Genomic DNA, 20,569 nt, shown 5'->3' with positions numbered 1-20,569 from the left:
TTGTGGTTGTTTTATTGTTCTTAAAATACGTGATTCTTGATTTAATATTCTATATAAGAAACAGACATATATAAAGCTTAATTAATCGTTTTGAATATATTATTAAAAATATTCAGGCCAAAAACTCGCTCGAACGGTTCAGCGCTCGCCATATCCTAGTATCTAATCTGTTCCATAACACTAACCTGGCTTGTCGGCTTCGCTCTGACCACGAGCTTTAATTCCATGGTCGAGACCCTGGGTGGTGACGTCCCGTTCTGGCTGTTTGCAGGCGGCTGCTGTATTCTGGCATTTCTGTTCACTTTCTTCTGTATGCCAGAAACTAAGGGGAAAACTTTGAACGAAATACAGTTGTTGAGCTAGTGTCGAATAAATTGTTTTTAGGTTGTGGTTGTTTTATTTTAAAATACTTTTTCGTTGATGTTAATTTCATTATAAGAAACAAGCATATTTTTTTCAATAGTTTTGAATAGATTGTCCAGAGAATAATGGTCCAGACATGACTATTTAAAAATCGTACTTACTGAAATCTGCTATAGACAGACACACATAGGTAGGTACTGTATGATAATTTTATATTATATTGCATTTGTATAAAATTAATTATTATTTGCAGTGCGTCAGAAGCATAAAAAATAACTGAAGATAGTGTCAAAATGATGACGTTAATTTCACACCATTGTTCATAAAAAGGAAATTGATTTCACATTTCCATAATTTAAAAAATTAAAAATTACTTTTGGTACAGGCGCACAAAATAATACAAGCGTATAATCGAATTCAAGAATTAAAAAAAAGATGTCTCTTCATTTAGAATTTCCTCAAAAAAGTTGGACTGGAAAAAATATTTTACGCATTTTTGCCAACCCGATGGCGCATGTTCAGTGACCTTAAATAACGTGGTAAAGGGCTCATCTAAAGTATCATGCAAATAAATATTACGACACATTTCACATTGAAATTACAGCTTACATATTTTTACCATAGAAAATGTAATTGAAATCTAAACTCAATGATATACCTAAACAAGAACAAAAATATTGTATCATGATCGAAATTCGAATCAGTACTTTCGAATATTTTTCTCTCTACAAACAAACAAATTAACAAACGTTTACACTTTATAATGTTAAGATTGCATAAAGATGCTATAAAATAAAAACTACTCTTTCAGATACCTAATAATATTATGTTGTTTTATTTCTCATGATTTTTAATTAATTATGTTTTGTTATATATTATTAACTATATTTAACTAGTTCATATGATTATAACGTACTTACATTATTTACGTTTGAGAACGTAAGAACACAATATACTGAACATTATTACATTTTATACAATGACAAATCATCCCGATTTGCTATGCAATTTGGTACTTTAAACTTTTGCAAGTAAGTTGAAGAAAATAAGTCCACCAAAAATAATTTAAATAAAGATTAGATTTTATTTGTTTTATAGTCATAATATTATATTATTTAAAACTAACTGCATCAGTCAAATTCTGTGGTCAAATCATTAAAAATCAAATTCAACTTATCGATATGAATATAATACTAGTACCTAATTAATTATGTAAAAGTTTATTTAAATATTATCAAATAAACACCTAATTACAAAATAACATATTTTGAGATTGTAAAACACCATGTTTATATTACTTTCGCAGACCTGTTTATGTAAATATTGTTGTTATTAATTTTATTTACATACGGAGGCGTTTACCGCGCGAAAAGCTGACTCAGTGTTGCCACATGCCAAATCGATAAATCTGGATATAGTAGTCTAAAAATCTGTATAAAATCTGTATGAAATCAAAGTACCGTAAGCTGTTTAAAATCTGAATGGTATGTTTGTTAAAGAAAACATTGGATTGTACTTAAAACTTTATTGATTAAAAAATACATACTTTTATTCATTTTATTAATCAATTTCTTGTGAACATTGAGCTTAAAACATGGCTCGTTATTCAATAATTGTTTTGTCAAAATTAGCCCCTCCATCGTTTCGGTGCCTAAATGGTTCCTGGTTTTTGTTTTAATTAAATTAATAGATGAAAAAATCCTTTCATGTAATCAGAAAACGTAGTCGACTCGTAATCATCGTAATGAACGAATGATTGATTTGCAAACATTAAAAAGAAACAAATACATTCATTCGTTAAAAAAATACATGTTTCGGGAAATCCCCAGAAGAATATACAATTATTGTTTGTTTGTTCCGAGGGAAATCCCCGATGTACGCCATGAATGTTGCCGGATTTAAACAACTGTATAAAAATAATATACTTAGATAATGGATTATTTTATCATAGTAGTGTCCTTATCCAAAAAAGGTTTTAACAAATGTATAAAATTTACTTTGCTTATCAATTATTTTATCATAGTTAGTGTCCTTTACCTAAAATCTGTATAAAAGTAAAGCCAAATCTGTAATCTGTATAGTGGTCTTAAAATCTGTATAGATACAGATAAATCTGTATATATGGCAACACTGAGCTGACTTGACAGATTGTTTTTTTAATTTTTTGAACTAAGGCAGAGGCTCGCAGTCGACCATAGTTAGTGTTAATTCGACCCTCAATCGTAACGCTTTCTATAAACAAATGAATTTCTTATAAAACGTAGTTTTTTTTATTAAATAGTATTTTTAATTTATTGTTATAAAATGTCGTATATACGGACTCAAATACTTATTGTTGCTTGTGGTACGTACATAATATATTTTTTTTTATTTAACAAAGAACAAATATTTATTTAAACGATTATATGTTTAATTTTGTTGAACTTTGAATAATCTTTAAAATAATATGTTATAAAGTGTTGTTTTCAAATATTTTTTAGTAAAAATAATTTATTGCAATAATGATTCCACCGTGCATTCTAGTAAAAAAATATGAACATGTATTTAATTCAATAATTACTTATTACAGTCAATAAAAATAACTACTTATAGATTTACAAATTCGTAATCGTAATCTTATGTTTAATTGCTTTGTTTTTGTCGTAATTTTAACAACTTGGTTACCTTCACTTGTATGTTTGTAAGTTTCTAAATTTATCAAGGATAGATGACAATAGACATAATAATTTCATAAACTATCTTTTTTATATTATTAAAGCATGCTTTTTATTAAAGATATATTTATTACTAGCTTTCCGCCCGCGGCTTCGCCCGCGTTTTCAAAGAAAAACATGTTCCCGTAGGATTTCCGGGATAAAACCTATCCTATGTCCTTTCTCGGGTATCAAAATATCTCTATACCAAATTTCATGCAAATTGGTTCAGTAGTTAAGGCGTGATTGAGTAACAGACAGACAGACAGAGTTACTTTCGCATTTATCATATTAGTATGGATTTCCATTATGATATCAAGTATCAGTGGCAGATTTAATTAAATTACAATTTTCGAAACAGAAATTTTCTCTATTGAGTAGATAAATTAAATAACTTACTAAATTGAAAAAAAAGTCCCTTTTATAGGTCCTACGTATAGATAATAAATATGTCTAATTTTCATCAGAAGGACTCGTAGGATATAATTTTTTTTTCAATAATATCCATTCAAGTTTATCGATAAAACCGGTTATTATAATTTACCGTTATGGGGTTTTAGTGACGTTTTAATTTTTTTACATTAGCTGATAATTAACACATAATTAACTACCTATACTTTAAAATAACCATTTAATTACGGGGAAACACGAAAAAAATGGGACTAGAAAATTCTTAGGCTGTAAAAAAATCGTGTGCTCTATTACATGCGTATTATTTGCCATAGTTAAAGATATAATAATATAATATCTATACTAATATTATAAAGAGGAAAGGTTTGTAATTATGTATGTATGTATGGTTTTCACGCATAAACTACTGGACCGATTTCAAAAATTCATTAGAAAGCTGCAACTTCACTGAGCTACATAGGCTATATTGCATTTTCAAAAAAAATAGAGATCCTTACCAAAAATGCAATAATGTAACCCAAGGTGTAAAAAATTTCCTTAATAAAAATTCTGTCATCGCGTGCGCTGCGGCATCTATTCCTTGAAGTACGAGGATGGTTCTTATGAAAAAAAACGTAAACATGTAGGTACCACGGGCGAAGCCGGGGCGGACCGCTAGTCGTATAATAAAGCAGCGTTTTGATTTAAGTCTCTTTATGACATAATGAACCCAAGAATTACAATAATTTTAATATTACTGTATTAAAATTACATTAATTTATTTTACAATATCACCAGTTAATCAAGTCAAAAATATATTTTTTTACTGTAGTTTAGTCTTCTTATTACTTATAAAAATTGATGCATATGCCCCATACATTTTTTTGTACCACCTACCTAGATTAATATATAGGGACATACCGACATATAGATCTATAAATAATATTTGACTAATCTAATAATAATAATAATTGTCCCACAACACAGTAAAGTTCTCTAAAGGGCCTCTGCGTGTTGGATCCGTGTCCCCACGTAAGCCTTCCAAAGGACCGGCCGTACCTTCCTTGTGATTGTACCCGAGTATTATGGAATGAACACATAATAATTGACACACATAACACACATAAACATTAAACATTTTCATTAACTGTATCAACATATTGCATTAAACTCATCTTATTTACAGTAAATATAGGCCAGTTTATAGACGGCTACAGCGTTGGGTGGTCAGCTCCCATCATCCCAAAATTACAGGATTTAAATCAGAGCCCTCTATCGGAAGTGATCACAGACATCCAAGCTTCATGGATTGGTTCTCTTCTGTATTTAGGATCTATTGTTGGTAAGATTTATTTTGTAACTAGCTTTCTTTTCACCTGCGAGTTTCCCAGACCCAAACTCGCAGGAGAATGACGTCATATACTTTTTACTCCTAAATATCTCCAGATGCTAAAAATCATAGCATAAAATCCATCTGAAAGACAAACAAATATTTTCGTAAACTTTCGCATTTATAATCTTCCGTAAAATGACGTTAATTAATTCAAATTCAAAATTTATGAAAAATAAATAAAATTTGAATTTGAATTATCTAATAACAAAAATAGCTGTGGAATGTTTCTGTTTTTAAGTTGTAGTTACAAGGTTTGGAATTTCATGATTATTGTTTATGTTAATAATATGCAATTTCAATTACAGGTTTAGCATAATTATCACAAAAACGAATGAAACTAATAAAATGAATTACCTACGTAATTTTTTTTTTTCGAAACTGTTCAAAATACATAGGTACCTACAGACATTTAAATTTCTCTCAACCCTACTATAAAATATGTATTATAAATGCGAAAGTTTGTGAGGATGGATGTATGTGTATGTATGTTTGTTACTCTTTCACACAAATACTACTAAACCGATTACGATGAAATTTAGCACACATATAGAGGGTGACTGTTATTAACACATACGATAGGTTATATCTCGGAAATCCCAGGGGAACGGCCAACGGGAAGTATGCGGGTTTTCTTAGAAAACGCGGGCAAAGCCGTGGGCCGAGAGCTACTAAATTTTATTATCTATCGGATATTAGCTTGTCATGAAAACCGATACAAAATAAAATTAATCAAACCGATAAACTTTAAATGGACTAGTTCGGAAAGGCATAGTTAGTTCCAGTTAATGGCTTGTCAACTAGTAGGAAATAGTACTACAATAGGTCAGAGCTTAACCACTAAAAACTATTATAAAAGAGTATAATGATTGTTGACCACCTCCTCGGTACAGTGGTTGACGCGTGAGCGTAACACCCCTTCCTGGGTTCGATTGCCGTTGGAGACGAAGAAAAAAAAGTCTCGGTCTGGTAGGACACAGAAGGCTGATCACCTACTTGTCCCTAAATAAAATCGATCAGTGAAACAGATGTATAATGCATCTGCCCCTGACCCCACTAGGGGACAAGGGACTTCACTATAATGATTGTATTCTATTAATATCCTGTATACAGCTTAGTTCATAGACGATCTAGATCTGTATGAGAAGTAGGATATGTAATTACTAGATAAAGCATATAAGTATAAAAATATGGTTGAATTGCTTGTACGTATATTTTTATTAAACATCGACAGAACCAATTTTCTATATATTATAAATAAAATGTTATGCTATCATAGGAATGTTTCTATATGTAGGTATAAAGTTATGACTAATATAATAGCATTATAAAAAAAAAACAATGACTGTAAACAACCTAAAATTAAGCGACGAATGCACAAAAACGGGTTCTTTAGGTTTATTTATTAGGATTTAAATGTTATTTTGCAAATTAAGAAGTTAGTTGGTTTTTGAAGTTCTCAGTCTTTCAGTTTTATTAGTTAACTGAACAGTTAACTGTTCGTAACTATAGTCCATACTAATATTATAAATGCGAAAGTAACTCTGTCTGTCTGTCTGTTACTCAATCACGCCTAAACTACTGAACCAATTTGCATGAAATTTGGTATGGAGATATTTTGATACCCGAGAAAGGACATAGGCTACCTTTTATTGCGAAATATGTACCACGGACGAAGCCGGGGCGGACCTCTAGTTCTAAATAAATACCTTTTTCCAGGGCCCTATATCCCGAGTTATTTATCCAACATAATTGGCAGGAAGCCATGTTTGTTCTTCGGAAGTCTTCTAAACCTGACCGCCATAATTCTGATTATTACCACGAAAAATATCGGCATGGTGTATGCTGTACGGATCATCAGTGGTTTAGGAATGGGCATGGTTACGGTCAGCAATTTGGTGTATGTTGGTGAAATTGCGTAAGTATATAAACTGATTGATTTTATATTATAGGTAAAGGTTTTTTTTGTTTAAGTTCTGTTTAATTCTACTTGTGATTTATATTTGTTACTCTTTCACAAGAAAAGAGCTGTCGGATTTTGATAATACTTGGCAGTGATGTTGCTTATGTATCAGTAATACAGTATGTACATAAGCTATAGAAGTACTTGCTTATTTGCAGATGAAATCGCACGGCGCAGCTAGTTTACTCTTATCTCTATAAAGAGTAGGTAACTATTTAGATTCTTCTTGTCGATTTTTGTCGCATAAAGCGACATTCCAAGTCGGTTTTAGTTATAAAAAATGGCAGAGAACTTGTAAAACTTAAAACTTTATAAGAATATTTCTTTTTAGTTTTACTTTCAGTAACTTTATTTGGACGAAAGAACGTCCCGAAATTAAATGAAATGGACGACACGAATGCTCTAGTCCACTTAAAAGATACTGTCCTCCTGAGAGGGTTGTATTACAGTCCACATACAGACCTCGCAAATATAGTTTCACCTAATGTACTTCCTTGTTTACGAACAAACGGTCAACTACATATTTGCAAAGCAATATATAATATTACTAGCTTTCCGCCCGCGGCTTCGCCTGCATTTTCAAATAAAAACCCGTTCCCGTAGGATTTCCGGGATAAAACCTATCCTATGTCCTTTCTCGGGTATCAAAATATCTCCATACCAAATTTCATGCAAATTGGTTCAGTAGTTAAGGCATGATTGAGTAACAGACAGACAGACAGAGTTACTTTTGCATTTATAATATTAGTATGGATATACAGTATGTCCTTTATTTGCAACCTCCTTGGTACAGTGGTTAACGCGTGAGCGTAGAACCGAGGGGGTTCGATTTCCGGTGGAGACGAAGAAAAAGAACGTCTCGGTCTGGCAGGACACAGTATGGCTGATCACCTACTTGTCCCTAAAGAAAATCGACACAGTGGAACACATATTCATAGTGCATCCCACTAAGCGATACGGGACTTCACACTATGGTCTTTATACATAGACAAACCATGTATTTGATCTTATATGATCTTCAGCAAAGCCTTGTGCATGAACCCACGGTTTCTGAGTTGGTACAACCAATCTTTCACTTTACAGTATACCACAGACGAAGCTGTAATGCACAGCTAGTATACCTATCATCACTACATCCCTATGTCCCTATGTATGCTTAAATCTTTAAAACTACGCAACGGATTTTGATGCGGTTTTTTTATATATTTTACTAGTTTTATATATATATTACTAGCTTTCCGCCCGCGGCTTCGCCCGCTTTGTCTAAAACATAATAAATTATATACTAAAAGCTTCCTCTTGAATCACTCTATCTATTAAAAAAAACCGCATCAAAATCCGTTGCGTAATTTTAAAGATTTAAGAATACATAGGGACATAGGGACAGAGAAAGCGACTTTGTTTTATACTATGTAGTGATTGAAACCCGTTTCGCGTTGTCACGGCATCACGCGTGAACGGGTGGACCGATTTCGATAATTCTTTTTTTATTGTATTCCTTGAAGTACGAGGATGGTTCTTACGTAGAGAAAACGTAAACATGTACCACGGGCGAAGCCGGGGCGGACCGCTAGTATAATATAAAGAAAGGAGCGTGAAACAAACATAAGTACAAAATGCATAGTTACATAATAAATTATGTTATAGGTAATACGTTGACGACATGCTGATTAAAACAAAAAAATAAACAAACTGTATTTTTCCATACAGGGTCAACAACATGGTCTACTTTAAAATAGACTATTAGGTTGTTAGATGATAACAAAATAATTTAAATTGAATATTAAGCATTTTATTTGTTTATAATTAAATATATTATAACTGTGTAGTTTAAAAGCAAGGTCTTCTATTTATGTTTATTCTTATTTAAATAACTTATGGTCTTTTAATTATATTTTATTTAATTCCGCGTCTTTGCTTGCAGATCTACAAATATAAGAGGAATTCTTTTAACCTCAACCTCAATTATTGGCATATCGGGAACTCTAGCAGCCTATTTTGTAGGTTCGTTCGTATCATACACAAACACTGGATATTTCGCGCTATTGGTAAACATTGCGCATATGATTGGCATATACTTTATACCTGAATCTCCAGTTTACTATGCTATTAAAGGTAAGAAAGATTTTTGGTGGAAAATTAATATTATTTTATAAATAATTATTTAATTAATTCTGCTAAAAGAACTGTAAAATAACAAATCACCGCACAGTCAGGTATAACAGTCTCCTTGATACAGTTAATATTTGAGTGTAAAACTGAGGAAACTTCGGTTTGATCGTGATGGAGACAAAGTAGAGTAGAGTACCTACCTAGAGTGCTCGCTGAAAATAAGGCCAACACTACACACACAATATAAGAATCACTACCTACGTCATAACAAATCACATCTTGAGGAATTTACCATATGAATATTTATTGTCTCTATCAGATTTTTAAGTTGAAGATAGTCTTAGTTAATTTGTATGTTTAATTGGAAAATAAAACTTCAAAATTAGCCAGATCAGTGCAATTGTTTTCGAGTTTTTGCTAGACTAACCAACAGCAATGAATTCTATAATCTATATACCTACTTAAATTATTATATTATTCTATACAAAATTGACTTTTAGGCAAAGAAATGGAAGCCAAGAACACACTCCGCTACCTCGGTCGTGTAGACGACTTAGACAACGTTTTCGAGTCGGTCAAAGGGACGAAACCGAGTGAGGCTAATAGTTGGAAAGCCTGGGTGAAGATATTCACAGTGAAAGCGAACAGACGAAGCCTGTTTATTACATTGAGTCTGTGCACTTTGCAGCAGACCAGTGGTGTGGCGGCTGTATTGTTTTTTGCTACGACGATCTTTCAAATGGCCGGTTCGAGTATTAGGTTGGTTAATAATCTATACTAATATTATAAACATGAAGAGTTTTTTTGTTTGAACGCGCTAATCTCGGGAACTACTGGTCTGATTTGAAAAATTATTTCGGTGTTAGATAACCCATTTATCGAGGAAAGCTATAGGCACATCATCACGATAAGACCAACAGGAGAAGAGCACTGCGGTTAAAACCGCGGAGCACAGTTAGTGATATAAGTAGGTATATAATATTTATTCGATACCTACTTAGTTATAATATCATTCATATTATGCATTATTACAGGATTCAAATGCGTTATAAACACAGACCTGTGGTTATAAATATAAATCTTTGGAAGACGCGGTTTCGAATCCCACATCGTGATCGAAGTTTCCCTTTTCTTTAAAAACTTATACCTAAGATATTAGATATCTTATTTTAAGTTAGTTCGTAAGGTTTTTTATGTCAATTTCGTTCGTTGATTAAAAGTCTGATCTAATTATCGCAGTTAGTAAAAAATATATAAAGTCAATTAGCGTAGCCTCCACAGTCCACGTGTATGTGATAGGACCTATATAATTACGTATACCTATAGTTATTTTTTGTGGACTTTACATGTGAAATGAATTAATTTCCTTTAAAGACAATCGATCTAGATCATCTAATTATGAAAATAATAAGGAACTTCGTTCCAAGGCACATAAGACAGTTTTTTTTAAAGTTCAATAGTAGCGTAATGCTGTTTATCTTCTTCTTTCTTATATATAAAAATGAATCGCAAAATGTGTTGGTAAGCGCATAACTCGAGAACGGCTGAACCGATTTCGATAATTCTTTTTTTATTATATTCCTTGAAGTACGAGGATGGTTCTTATGTAGAGAAAACGTAAACATGTACCACGGGCGAAGCCGGGGCGGACTGCTAGTTTGTTATAAATAGATATACAAACACAGACTTCTTGTAAATTCAATAAATGTAGTTTTAATAATTGTGATTTGATTTTTGCCATCGAAACTATATTCATTTCTATATTAATTCAAAAATAGAAAGACGTTCTATTGTACCAATAATAAACGTAGGGTTTTTATAGAGATGAAGTAAAAAGGGTCAAATCAATTACTGGTAGATTTTATATTTTATCACCTATTTTTGGAGAATATCGCCTTATCTATAAAATATGATATTATCATGCGAAAGTTTGTGAAGATGGATGTATGTGTATGTGTATGTATGTATGTTTGTGTATGTATTTTGTTTACAATGAAATTTAGTGCACATATATCGCTTTAAAAGCTCAATAGATTTCCATCGATCGACCCACATTTTAATACAATCTACTGTTTATTTTCCTCATTTCACATCGACGCATATAAATAATAGTAATTTATAATTTAAAAAGACAATAAAAATCTTGGTAGGTACAGGTAGTATTAAATATTTATTTTACCTATGTATTATCGGAGAGAAGTAATTATTCTATTCTATTAAAATTACACATGTGAAAGTGTGTTAATTAATATAATATAGACACATAATATATAGATGGATCTTTGTAACTCTTTTGAATCTATATGAAATTTGGCAAAAAGTCAGATTATAATCTAGTTAGATAGACATGAGTACGATGCGAATAAAACCACCGAAAGAGAGGAATAAATTCGATTGCTCTGGCGGGATCACGGGTGGCCGAGAGATCAAGCGGTCGCCCTGGGATGGCGAAAGACATGGGTCCAAAATCCAAATCCCACCCGCGAAATTTTTCTATTCTTTAACCCATTGAGCCCCAAGCGGCCTGAACGGTCCCAGACACAATAGATTTTCTATTGTGTCTGTGGTTCCGGGGCCTGAGTTATTAAAAAAAAAGACGGGTTGCACTCCGGGAGTGCCGGCAGAAGTGAAAACTTGATTATTAACGTTCAGCATGTTTGATATTTTGGAATGGTATCCGTCTTACGCATGGAATATAAGGGCTAAAAAAAAAAAAAAACATCCGTCTTACGCTTTTTCGATCAGGCCACGTGTCCTGACGCAACTTAAGATTTTATACCCAACGCCGCTAAAGAAGTTTTCACTTCAAAAATATATATTTTTAAAGAATTTGAATGCTGTTAAAAAACCTATTATGAATTTTTTTGATCATTTTTTAGGCCGGACTTAGCGACAATATTCATAGGAGGAACCAGGTTGATAGCCAGTATGGTGGCTCCGTTTGTAGTGGAAAGGGCTGGCAGACGCTTCTTGTTACTAATTTCTACGGTATTTTGTGCTTTAAGCTTGGTAAGTAGAATCTATATTTGTACTATCCTACTAATATAAATTCGAATTGTGAGGATGTATGTTTGTTAATCTTTAATGAAAAAGCTACTGTAGAGATTTGGATGAAACTTTACAGTAATATATTATATGTAGGTATATCAAAATAACACCTGAGCTATACAAATAATTGATTTTGCCCTTGGGTTCGTCCGCACAGCACAGCTATATTTTATGCAAAAATAAATAATAAAAGTAATTTTATGACACTATGAGTTGTCCTTTATTAATTATAATAATTTTGCTTACAAGTGGAAAGATTTGGAAAATGCAAATGTCAACAAAGTTGTTGTTGTGTTTTTGGTAAATAAATTAAAAAAGAATTGGGTCGATTTTTGAAATCTGCCAATTATTTATGGCCATCGATTATTATTTTTTGTTTATTTTTAGAGACGGATAATAAGGAAAATATAAATTTGAATTTCGAATTTGAATTTTTTTAAATTAAATTCTAAATAAAAGCTTTTTGCTTTCATAATATTATGATGATTAAGTTAATTTACTGTTTAAGTTATAATTATTTGTTTGTTGTTTTAGTCAATTTTGGGAACATATTTCTATCTCGTAAGAATTGAAAGTTCGATTGTTTTGGATGTTGGATGGTTACCGTTGCTCGCACTTATTCTATACTTCTTTTCTTATGAAATTGGTAAGTTCAATTTTTAACTAATATTTAGGCCATTCTCAAATTGCGATACGCACAGGCGATTCAAGTATCCTGCAAGTCTCGGAGACTAGTCGCCGCGGAATATCTCACATACATTGTACCGGTAGCGTAGTGTGCGAGCCTACATACAAATGTATGTGAGATACTCCGCGGCGACTAGTCTCCGAGACTTGCAGGATACTTGAATCGCCTGTGCGTATCGTAATGGGAGAATGGCCTTAGTCTAAATTTGATTTTTTTAATTTGTTGTTTTTAGGGTTCCGTAGCCAAAATGGCAAAAACGGAACCCTTATAGTTTCGTCATGTCCGTCTGTCCGTCTGTCCGTCTGTCCGTCTGTCACAGCCGATTTACTCGGAAACTATAAGTACTACAGTGATGAAATTTGATGGGAATATGTGTTGTATGAACCGCTACAAAAATATGACACTAAATAGTAAAAAAAAGAATTGGGGGTGGGGCCCCCCATACATGTAACTGAGGGATGAAATTTTTTTTTTCGATGTACATACCCGTGTGGGGTATCAATGGAAAGGTCTTTTAAAATGATATAAAGTTTTCTAAAAAACATTTTTCTTAAAGTGAACGGTTTTTGAGATATCAGCTCTCAAAGTCGTAAAAAGTATGTCCCCCCCCTCTATTTTTATAACTACGGGGTATAAAATTCTAAAAAAAATAGAGGTGATGCATGCTAATTAACTCTTTCAACGATTTTTGGTTTGATCAAAGTATCTCTTATAGTTTTTGAGATAGGTTGATTTAACTGTAATTTATTATATTTGCTGCTACGGAACCCTTTGTGCGCGAGCCCGACTCGCACTTGGCCGGTTTTATTAAAAACAAGTTTTATGCAGGTGAGCAGGGGCCGTATTATGACCTCTTATTTCCAGACAAATTACGCCGTGAATTGAACTGACTGGCAAATTCATATTATGAATTATGATCGCAATAACCAGCCATGTTTATTGCAATAATAATATGAACTACTTTTGAATGATGTTTTTAAAATGATTTATTCATACTTACTAGAATTTAATGTATGATCTATTTGTAGGGAAAATTTCATCAATATCTATTCACTGTAATATTATTATGTGTGCGTTAGTTAATGCTTTCAAGTATTTAGCACACACAAGCGATGGAATTATTCATTTACATTCCAAGAATACCTTTGTTGACATTGTCAGTAATTATTTAGTTTAATTACCGGTTAAAACATTAAGACAGTGCGCGCACGAGCAACTTTGTCTCCGCAACTATTTTGTCTCTCCCATCAATTGTATGGGGAGTTGCGTCGCTACGTGCGCGCACTTTCATACTAGCCCATGGGTGGAGAGACAAAATAGTTGCGGAGACAAAATAGTTGCGGAGACAAAGTTGACATCAACCTGCGAATGTAATGGCGGCAGACAAATACAACACAATATTACATCCTAAAATGATACATTCAAGTTTATAACTCAGTTCATATTCATAAGTAACATAGCACATCACTCGCACCGCTACATAGCTTAGTATGATTGGAAACGGTCACATTGTTTCACAGCATACATTTGCGTAGCAGCTGCATAGCACATCTCTCGTGGAGCAACCTTAGTGGTGTGTAGATAAGAAACTATATTCATGTCTGTATACGCTTAATGCCAGAAAAAGACCATACTAATTTTACACTGTCCTTGAATCTCTGTATAATACTGTGATATTTTCACAGGTTTCGGCACAATGCCCAGCGCATTAGTGGGAGAAATGTTCCGTGGTAACGCCAGAAGTACCGGCTCAGCATTATCCATGACAACCGCGTGGTTAATCGGCTTCGGAGTAGCCACTGGCTTTGGAACCATGGTGAAAGTTCTAGGCGGTGACGTCACCTTTGGAATATTCGCCTGCTCGTGCTTGGCCGCTTTCCTATTCACGTACAGATATGTACCGGAGACAAAGGGAAAAAATCTAAATGAAATTCAAGAAATGTTGAACAGATGACGCATGTTTTTAATCTATGATGTTTAAATGAGATTTGAAGGGTTAAACTAGTTCATAAGATTAGTCGTAGATCAGCGGAAAATATGGCAGGAATTTAAATTGATACACAATTAAATTTAAATTATGCACAATTATTACTGTTTTATGTTTAATTTAAGATATTTATTTGTGTTTTATTAGAAATAGATACGTTTTAATGAATTATGTATTTTTATTGACGTCTTCGGATGTAGTTTTGTAAAGTTTATATTTATTCATCAGGAAAAGTTTTTATTTGGAGCTATTAATAAACGTGAATTACAATCGAATCGATATTTTAACATTTTATCAGCTAGAAACACAATTGTAGTAGGTAGATATTTAAAAATATATGTGTGTGGATCAATTGAACGAACAAATAGTTAATTAATAATTATAGACCATTATCATAATGTAAAATTTATGTACTTAGAATTAGGATATTATAGATAGGACCTAGTATCCCTACTAATATTATAAATGCGAAAGTTTGTGAGGATGGATGTATGTGTATGTATGTTTGTTACTCGTTTACGCAAATACTGCTGAACCGATTACAATGAAATTTAGCACACATATAGAGGGTAACTTGGATTAACACATAGGATAGGTTTTATCCAAGAATTTCCACGGGAACGAAAACTATGCGGGATTTTCTTTGAAAAGGCGGGCGAAGCCGCGGGCGGAAAATTAGTCATTTATAAATATCAAATTAAAATTATATTTTTAATACTAACGTATGAATAAAATATTATACATATTTATTATTTAACATAGAAAGGGGTCCACGATATTTTTGCATAAAAGTTCAGTGATATTAAAACTGTTTAGGTACTTACAGTAAAAACAAAAAAGGCCATGTAACACGGAGCGGTTTAAAATAATATTTTTTTTTTGTATATCAATTATGTTAGTTAGTGCCTGGTGGTGCTAGTATATGAAATATCTGTTATTATAAAGGTAAAGGTAAATATAACATTACTTAATCAAATTTCAAAAGTTGATCATTAATTTTCCCAAACCTTGCATTGGACCAGATTTGAAACCTAAAAATTATATACTGTTTCAGATTTTTCACTCAAAATATGATATTATGGTGTTTGTACGTATAACATGTATAACTACTATGTTTTATGAAAATACAAGTTTCTTTCTATAATTTAAAGTAACGCTTGTATAGTAACCATTATTTTTAAGAATTCAATAATTGATACATAATAATTTTATTCTTACTTCTTTATATAAGTTAAGTTAAAAAACGTTCGTATATAATCAGCCTAAAGTTTTTATTGCATTGATAACTTATCTATCATTCACGCGACATTGGGATTTACCTACACATATTCTTTAATTTATGCGACTTGCGGTTCTTTTCAGATACACGAGGTTTTTTACTTTTTTCCATAAAAATGTGACATTTTTATAGATTTTTAGTGATTTTTTTTTATTACACGAGCTGTTTGTCCTTTAAATAAGTACCATGAGTATATTATAAATAAAGAATTCCTATATCTAGGAATTAAGCTAAATAATTTTAATAGTGTATGATAAAAAAATATCATTTTAATATTGTAATTTATTCGCATATCAATTCCGTAACGATAAAACCTCACGCTCCCCACTCCGACGGACTCGGAGGTGTGGCTTGAATTCATAGCATGCAATAGCTTTACCGCGGCAGTCCCCGAGTGCCACACGTCTTTTTTTTAATTTTCTATGTATTTTTAATAATAACTTTACTATAGTCTGTCCACTATAAGAATTGCTTTTTGACAGCTCGACGGGTGATACCAGAAGTGATGTTCAAAAGATTATCGATTATGATACCATTTCAATTATAAATTAAAAATATTATCATAAATCGAATCAGGTACGTAAATAATAATTACAACGTAAACGTACTAATAAGATATGTAATAATAAGACCACATATCTATGCATTTTATGTTAAAACTAAACTAAACTAATATTTTATTATTTATTGGTTTCTATCTTACAATTTGGTTCTCTTTACGTTTAAATTATATAACATAATAGAAGAGTTTTTCTGCATCGGATATATTTTACAGAGTATTTCTATCGATTATTATAATCTATCGACCCATCATTGAATAATTCTGTGTAGACATCACTAAGTGGGCGGGACCTGTCCATGAAGAACGATAATTATTTGTATGCCATTTTAACATAGACAATACAATCCTTCATAGGCGTGAAGCTGTCAAAAAGCAAATAATATAATGGACAGAGTATAAGAAAACATCTCTCCCAGTTCCCACATAACTATGCTGATATTTATGAGTGACGAGATTTATGTTTATATCTTCCGCCCACGACGTGGATTTACTTCAAATATGGGTTTCTTTCTAATGTTAAGGACACACAGAGATTTTGTGTGTATAAAAGCTATTTATTAATAACTGGCTGTGCTGTGCGGTTTTACTCACACTGCTCGGCTCTTATTGGTCTTAGCGTGATGATATAATTATATATCCTATAGCCTTTCTCGATAAAAGGTCTATCTAACACCGAATGAATTTTTCAAATCGGAAGAGTAGTTTCCTAGATTAGCGCGTTCAAACAAACAAACAAGCTCTTTATAACATTATAAGTATAGATTTTATTGTACAAATACAAATTTTTCGCGCCTATCTATTAGCCCGAATTTTTAACAATCATTAACTGTAACTGTAATTATTATTACAAAAAAAATGTTGTGTGGTTTTATGAAACCACGGTAAAAGTGAAACTGTTCGAACGGTTCCGAACACTGCTTTGTGTAGCGCATGTCGCGTGACGGTCGGCTGCCGAGTAGGTATACCTACTCGGCAGCCGCGATACACGCGACATGCGCTACACAGACCAAAAAGTTTGCGACGATGTAATAAAAGTTTCACTTTAAAAAATTAGTAACGTTAGACTACCGAATTTATAAGAAAAATAATTAAAAAAAAAATTACTATGAATAACAACGGTTAAATTATAGTGTCGTTTAGACCGAGAATTATGACTGAACTAATTGTTAAAGTTATTAAAACTACAATAAAAAGCACATTAAAATTATAAGCTCTTATTAATTGGTCTCGAAACTTTTGTATCATTTAATATTTTATATTTACTTTTAGTTTAGAATAGCTAATATTAAGACACATGTTTTTTGAGTTTGTTTATCTTTAGCTTTGTGTAACCGTAGCGTTAGGGGCCTTGAAAACCTTTTCATAAACTAATACGACAGGACCGAGCTTTCCTTGTTGGGTAAAACCCATTTTCATAACACATATTGGGTATTTTCTTCCCAATACCCCATGCTTACTACGCGATAATCTTATATATAAAAATGAATCGCAAAATGTGTTGGTAAGCGCATAACTCGAGAACGGCTGCACCGATTTCGATCATTCTTTTTTTATTATATTCCTTGAAGTACGAGGATGGTTTTTATGTAGAGAAAACGTAAATATTATGTACCACGGGCGAAGCCGGGGCGGACCGCTAGTCTTCTTATATATAAAAATGAATCGCAAAATGTGTTGGTAAGCGCATAACTCGAGAACGGCTGAACCGATTTCGATAATTCTTTTTTTATTATATTCCTTGAAGTACGAGGATGGTTTTTATGTAGAGAAAACGCAAATATGTACCACGGGCGAAGCCGGGGCGGACCGCTAGTACAAAATAAAACAACGTCACAGTACTAGTTTCAAAAACGAATGCCTTTAAAAATATAATAAGTAGTAACACTTTTGCAGAAGAATTAGCCTCTTTGAAACAGTGAGTGTTTATGGAAGATGGTTAGCGCTCCATCACACTAACCACGAGCTGGTAATAGCTAATAGTTTTATTCTATTAGTAAGTACATACCTAACTAATAGATTAAAACTATTAGTTAGGTACTAATAGTTTTAATCTATTAGTAGTAGATTAAAACTATTAGTTAGGTACTATGCTAACATAAAAAAAATGTTAATTTGTTTAGAATCAAACTCAATTACTTTCAGTTTTTTATAATCAGCTAAAATGAAGAAGCACAGAACAGAAAGTCTGCCGTCAATTAATTAGAAACTTTACAAAACAATTTTACAACGCCTGTAGAAATGTAAAGGCAATTATTTTATGTAACAAGAAACAGCAATTAAATTTGAACAGGAGTTTAAAAACGTGTCTCGTGTTGTTTTTATTTTTATTTGCTTACAATGAATTATAAAAAATACAAAATTCTAATAAACATGGTGTAATAAATAACAAAAATAACTGAAAAAGGAGATAATAGAAATGGAAATATCCTATTTATCTGCCTGTAAAGATTATTATTAACCTTGTCATGCATAATCTAACGGATTAGGTGTGATTTACTTTATTTGCGAATAATAATTTCAATCAATGTATTTTACTTCAAAATATTATTGTTAAAATTTTAATAACTAAGCCTTTCTAAAATTTTTCGCTACCAGTTACCACTGCATTTCGAGAAAACATCTATTATTTTTCTAAAATGTCTGCATATCTATTACCTATCTACATATTAACCTTTCAACTGTAGGATGTAGTAGAATGGTCAATTTAATAAAAAAACAGGGATACAATACAAGTATTAAATCTCATAGAAATCTTGAAACGAAATAGGCTGAGACGTCTAATAAATTTATCCTACAAATATTATAAACTAGCGGTCCGCCCCGGCTTCGCCCGTGGTACTTCAAGGAATATAATAAAAAAAGAATTATCGAAATCGGTTCAGCCGTTCTCGAGTTATGCGCTTACCAACACATTTTGCGATTCATTTTTATATATAAGAATTATAAATATGTAAGTTTGTGAGGATGAATGGATGTTTGTTATTCTTTCACGTAAAAACTAATGAACCGATTACAATGAAATTGGTATGTAGGCAGCTGAAGACCTAGAATAAGATCCCACAAGAACGGGAACCATGCAGGTTTTTCTTTGTAAACGTGGGCGAAGCCGCGGGCTAATATATAATAGTTTTAAATATTTTATAACCTAGTAACTAGAATATATTGTTGTGTTGATTACTACAAAGATAATAATTGCTGTGATGTTTCCAAAATCCAATGTCCTACAAAGTAGGTACACTTGAACAGTTTATTTATTTATTTATTTAATCGTTTATTGTACCACACCATTTAATATTACAATGTACAGTATATAATATATATTTGTATGGATGCGAAGTACAAAAGGTGACCTTATCCCTTAAAAGCGATTTCTTCCAGGCCACCTATAAAGGTAGAGGATAGATATATAATACATATAATTAAGTTTACATAATATTATTCTAAAAAAACAAAAACTTTGTAGTTTATCATCTTAAATTTCTTATTTTATAAGGTGTAAATTTTCATACCTACGTAATATAAATATTATATATTGCGTTGTTTAAAAACATTCTAAAATAAGTATTTATTTTTTATTTTTTTTACCAATAAATAATATATAGTCTTTTAATATAACAAGTCTCGTCCCACCTATAGTAGGTAATCTTTTTGCTTGTTAATTTTTACATTTTTTGCCTGGAAGAGATCACGTATAAGTGATAAGGTCGCCAAATAAATTGTATCTACTCTTTCTTTTTTGTAAGAAGTTGTAAGTATCTATTAACTAAGTATTTGTACAACGGTACTGTATAAAGTAAATAAATTATAATTAAGTACTAATTATATTAATAATAATAAAAAAATAATTAAGTACCTACAGACACGGAAGAGGAGACGTAAATACATAATATTTTATGCAAACTTATTTTAAATTCTAATAACAGCTGTTTTATGAACAATGACTGCGTAAGATATTTTTGTTTCAAATTTCATCTGAGTAATAATAGTCATATTTTGTATTGTTATCATTTGTATTAAAATTTAACACTATTTTGGTAATGTTACTTATTCATGAAAATAACTATTGTAAGTGATCTCCCTAGGCCCAAGGTTTT

At 31.9% G+C, this 20,569-nt stretch overlaps 1 protein-coding gene across 1 annotated transcript; it reads left to right on the top strand.

Moving 5' to 3' along the window:
- Positions 1–2,667: 2,667 nt before the first annotated feature.
- Positions 2,668–14,753, top strand: LOC149898342 (facilitated trehalose transporter Tret1-like). The gene is made up of 8 exons (XM_090115246.1): positions 2,668–2,707; positions 4,633–4,788; positions 6,556–6,754; positions 8,724–8,914; positions 9,412–9,670; positions 11,791–11,920; positions 12,494–12,605; positions 14,333–14,753. The coding sequence occupies exons 1-8, from the start codon at positions 2,668–2,670 to the stop codon at positions 14,599–14,601; spliced, it is 1,356 nt and encodes a 451-aa protein (XP_089971372.1). The 3' UTR covers positions 14,602–14,753.
- Positions 14,754–20,569: the final 5,816 nt, after the last annotated feature.

Source organism: Colias eurytheme, chromosome 23 (assembly GCF_061535395.1).
Source record: "Colias eurytheme isolate Ceu_HAF_F1 chromosome 23, ilColEury1 Martin Lab GWU primary, whole genome shotgun sequence".
Classification (NCBI taxonomy): domain Eukaryota; kingdom Metazoa; phylum Arthropoda; class Insecta; order Lepidoptera; family Pieridae; genus Colias; species Colias eurytheme.
Note: the sequence above shows the minus strand (reverse complement) of the source record. Positions and strands in the feature narration are given on the sequence as shown.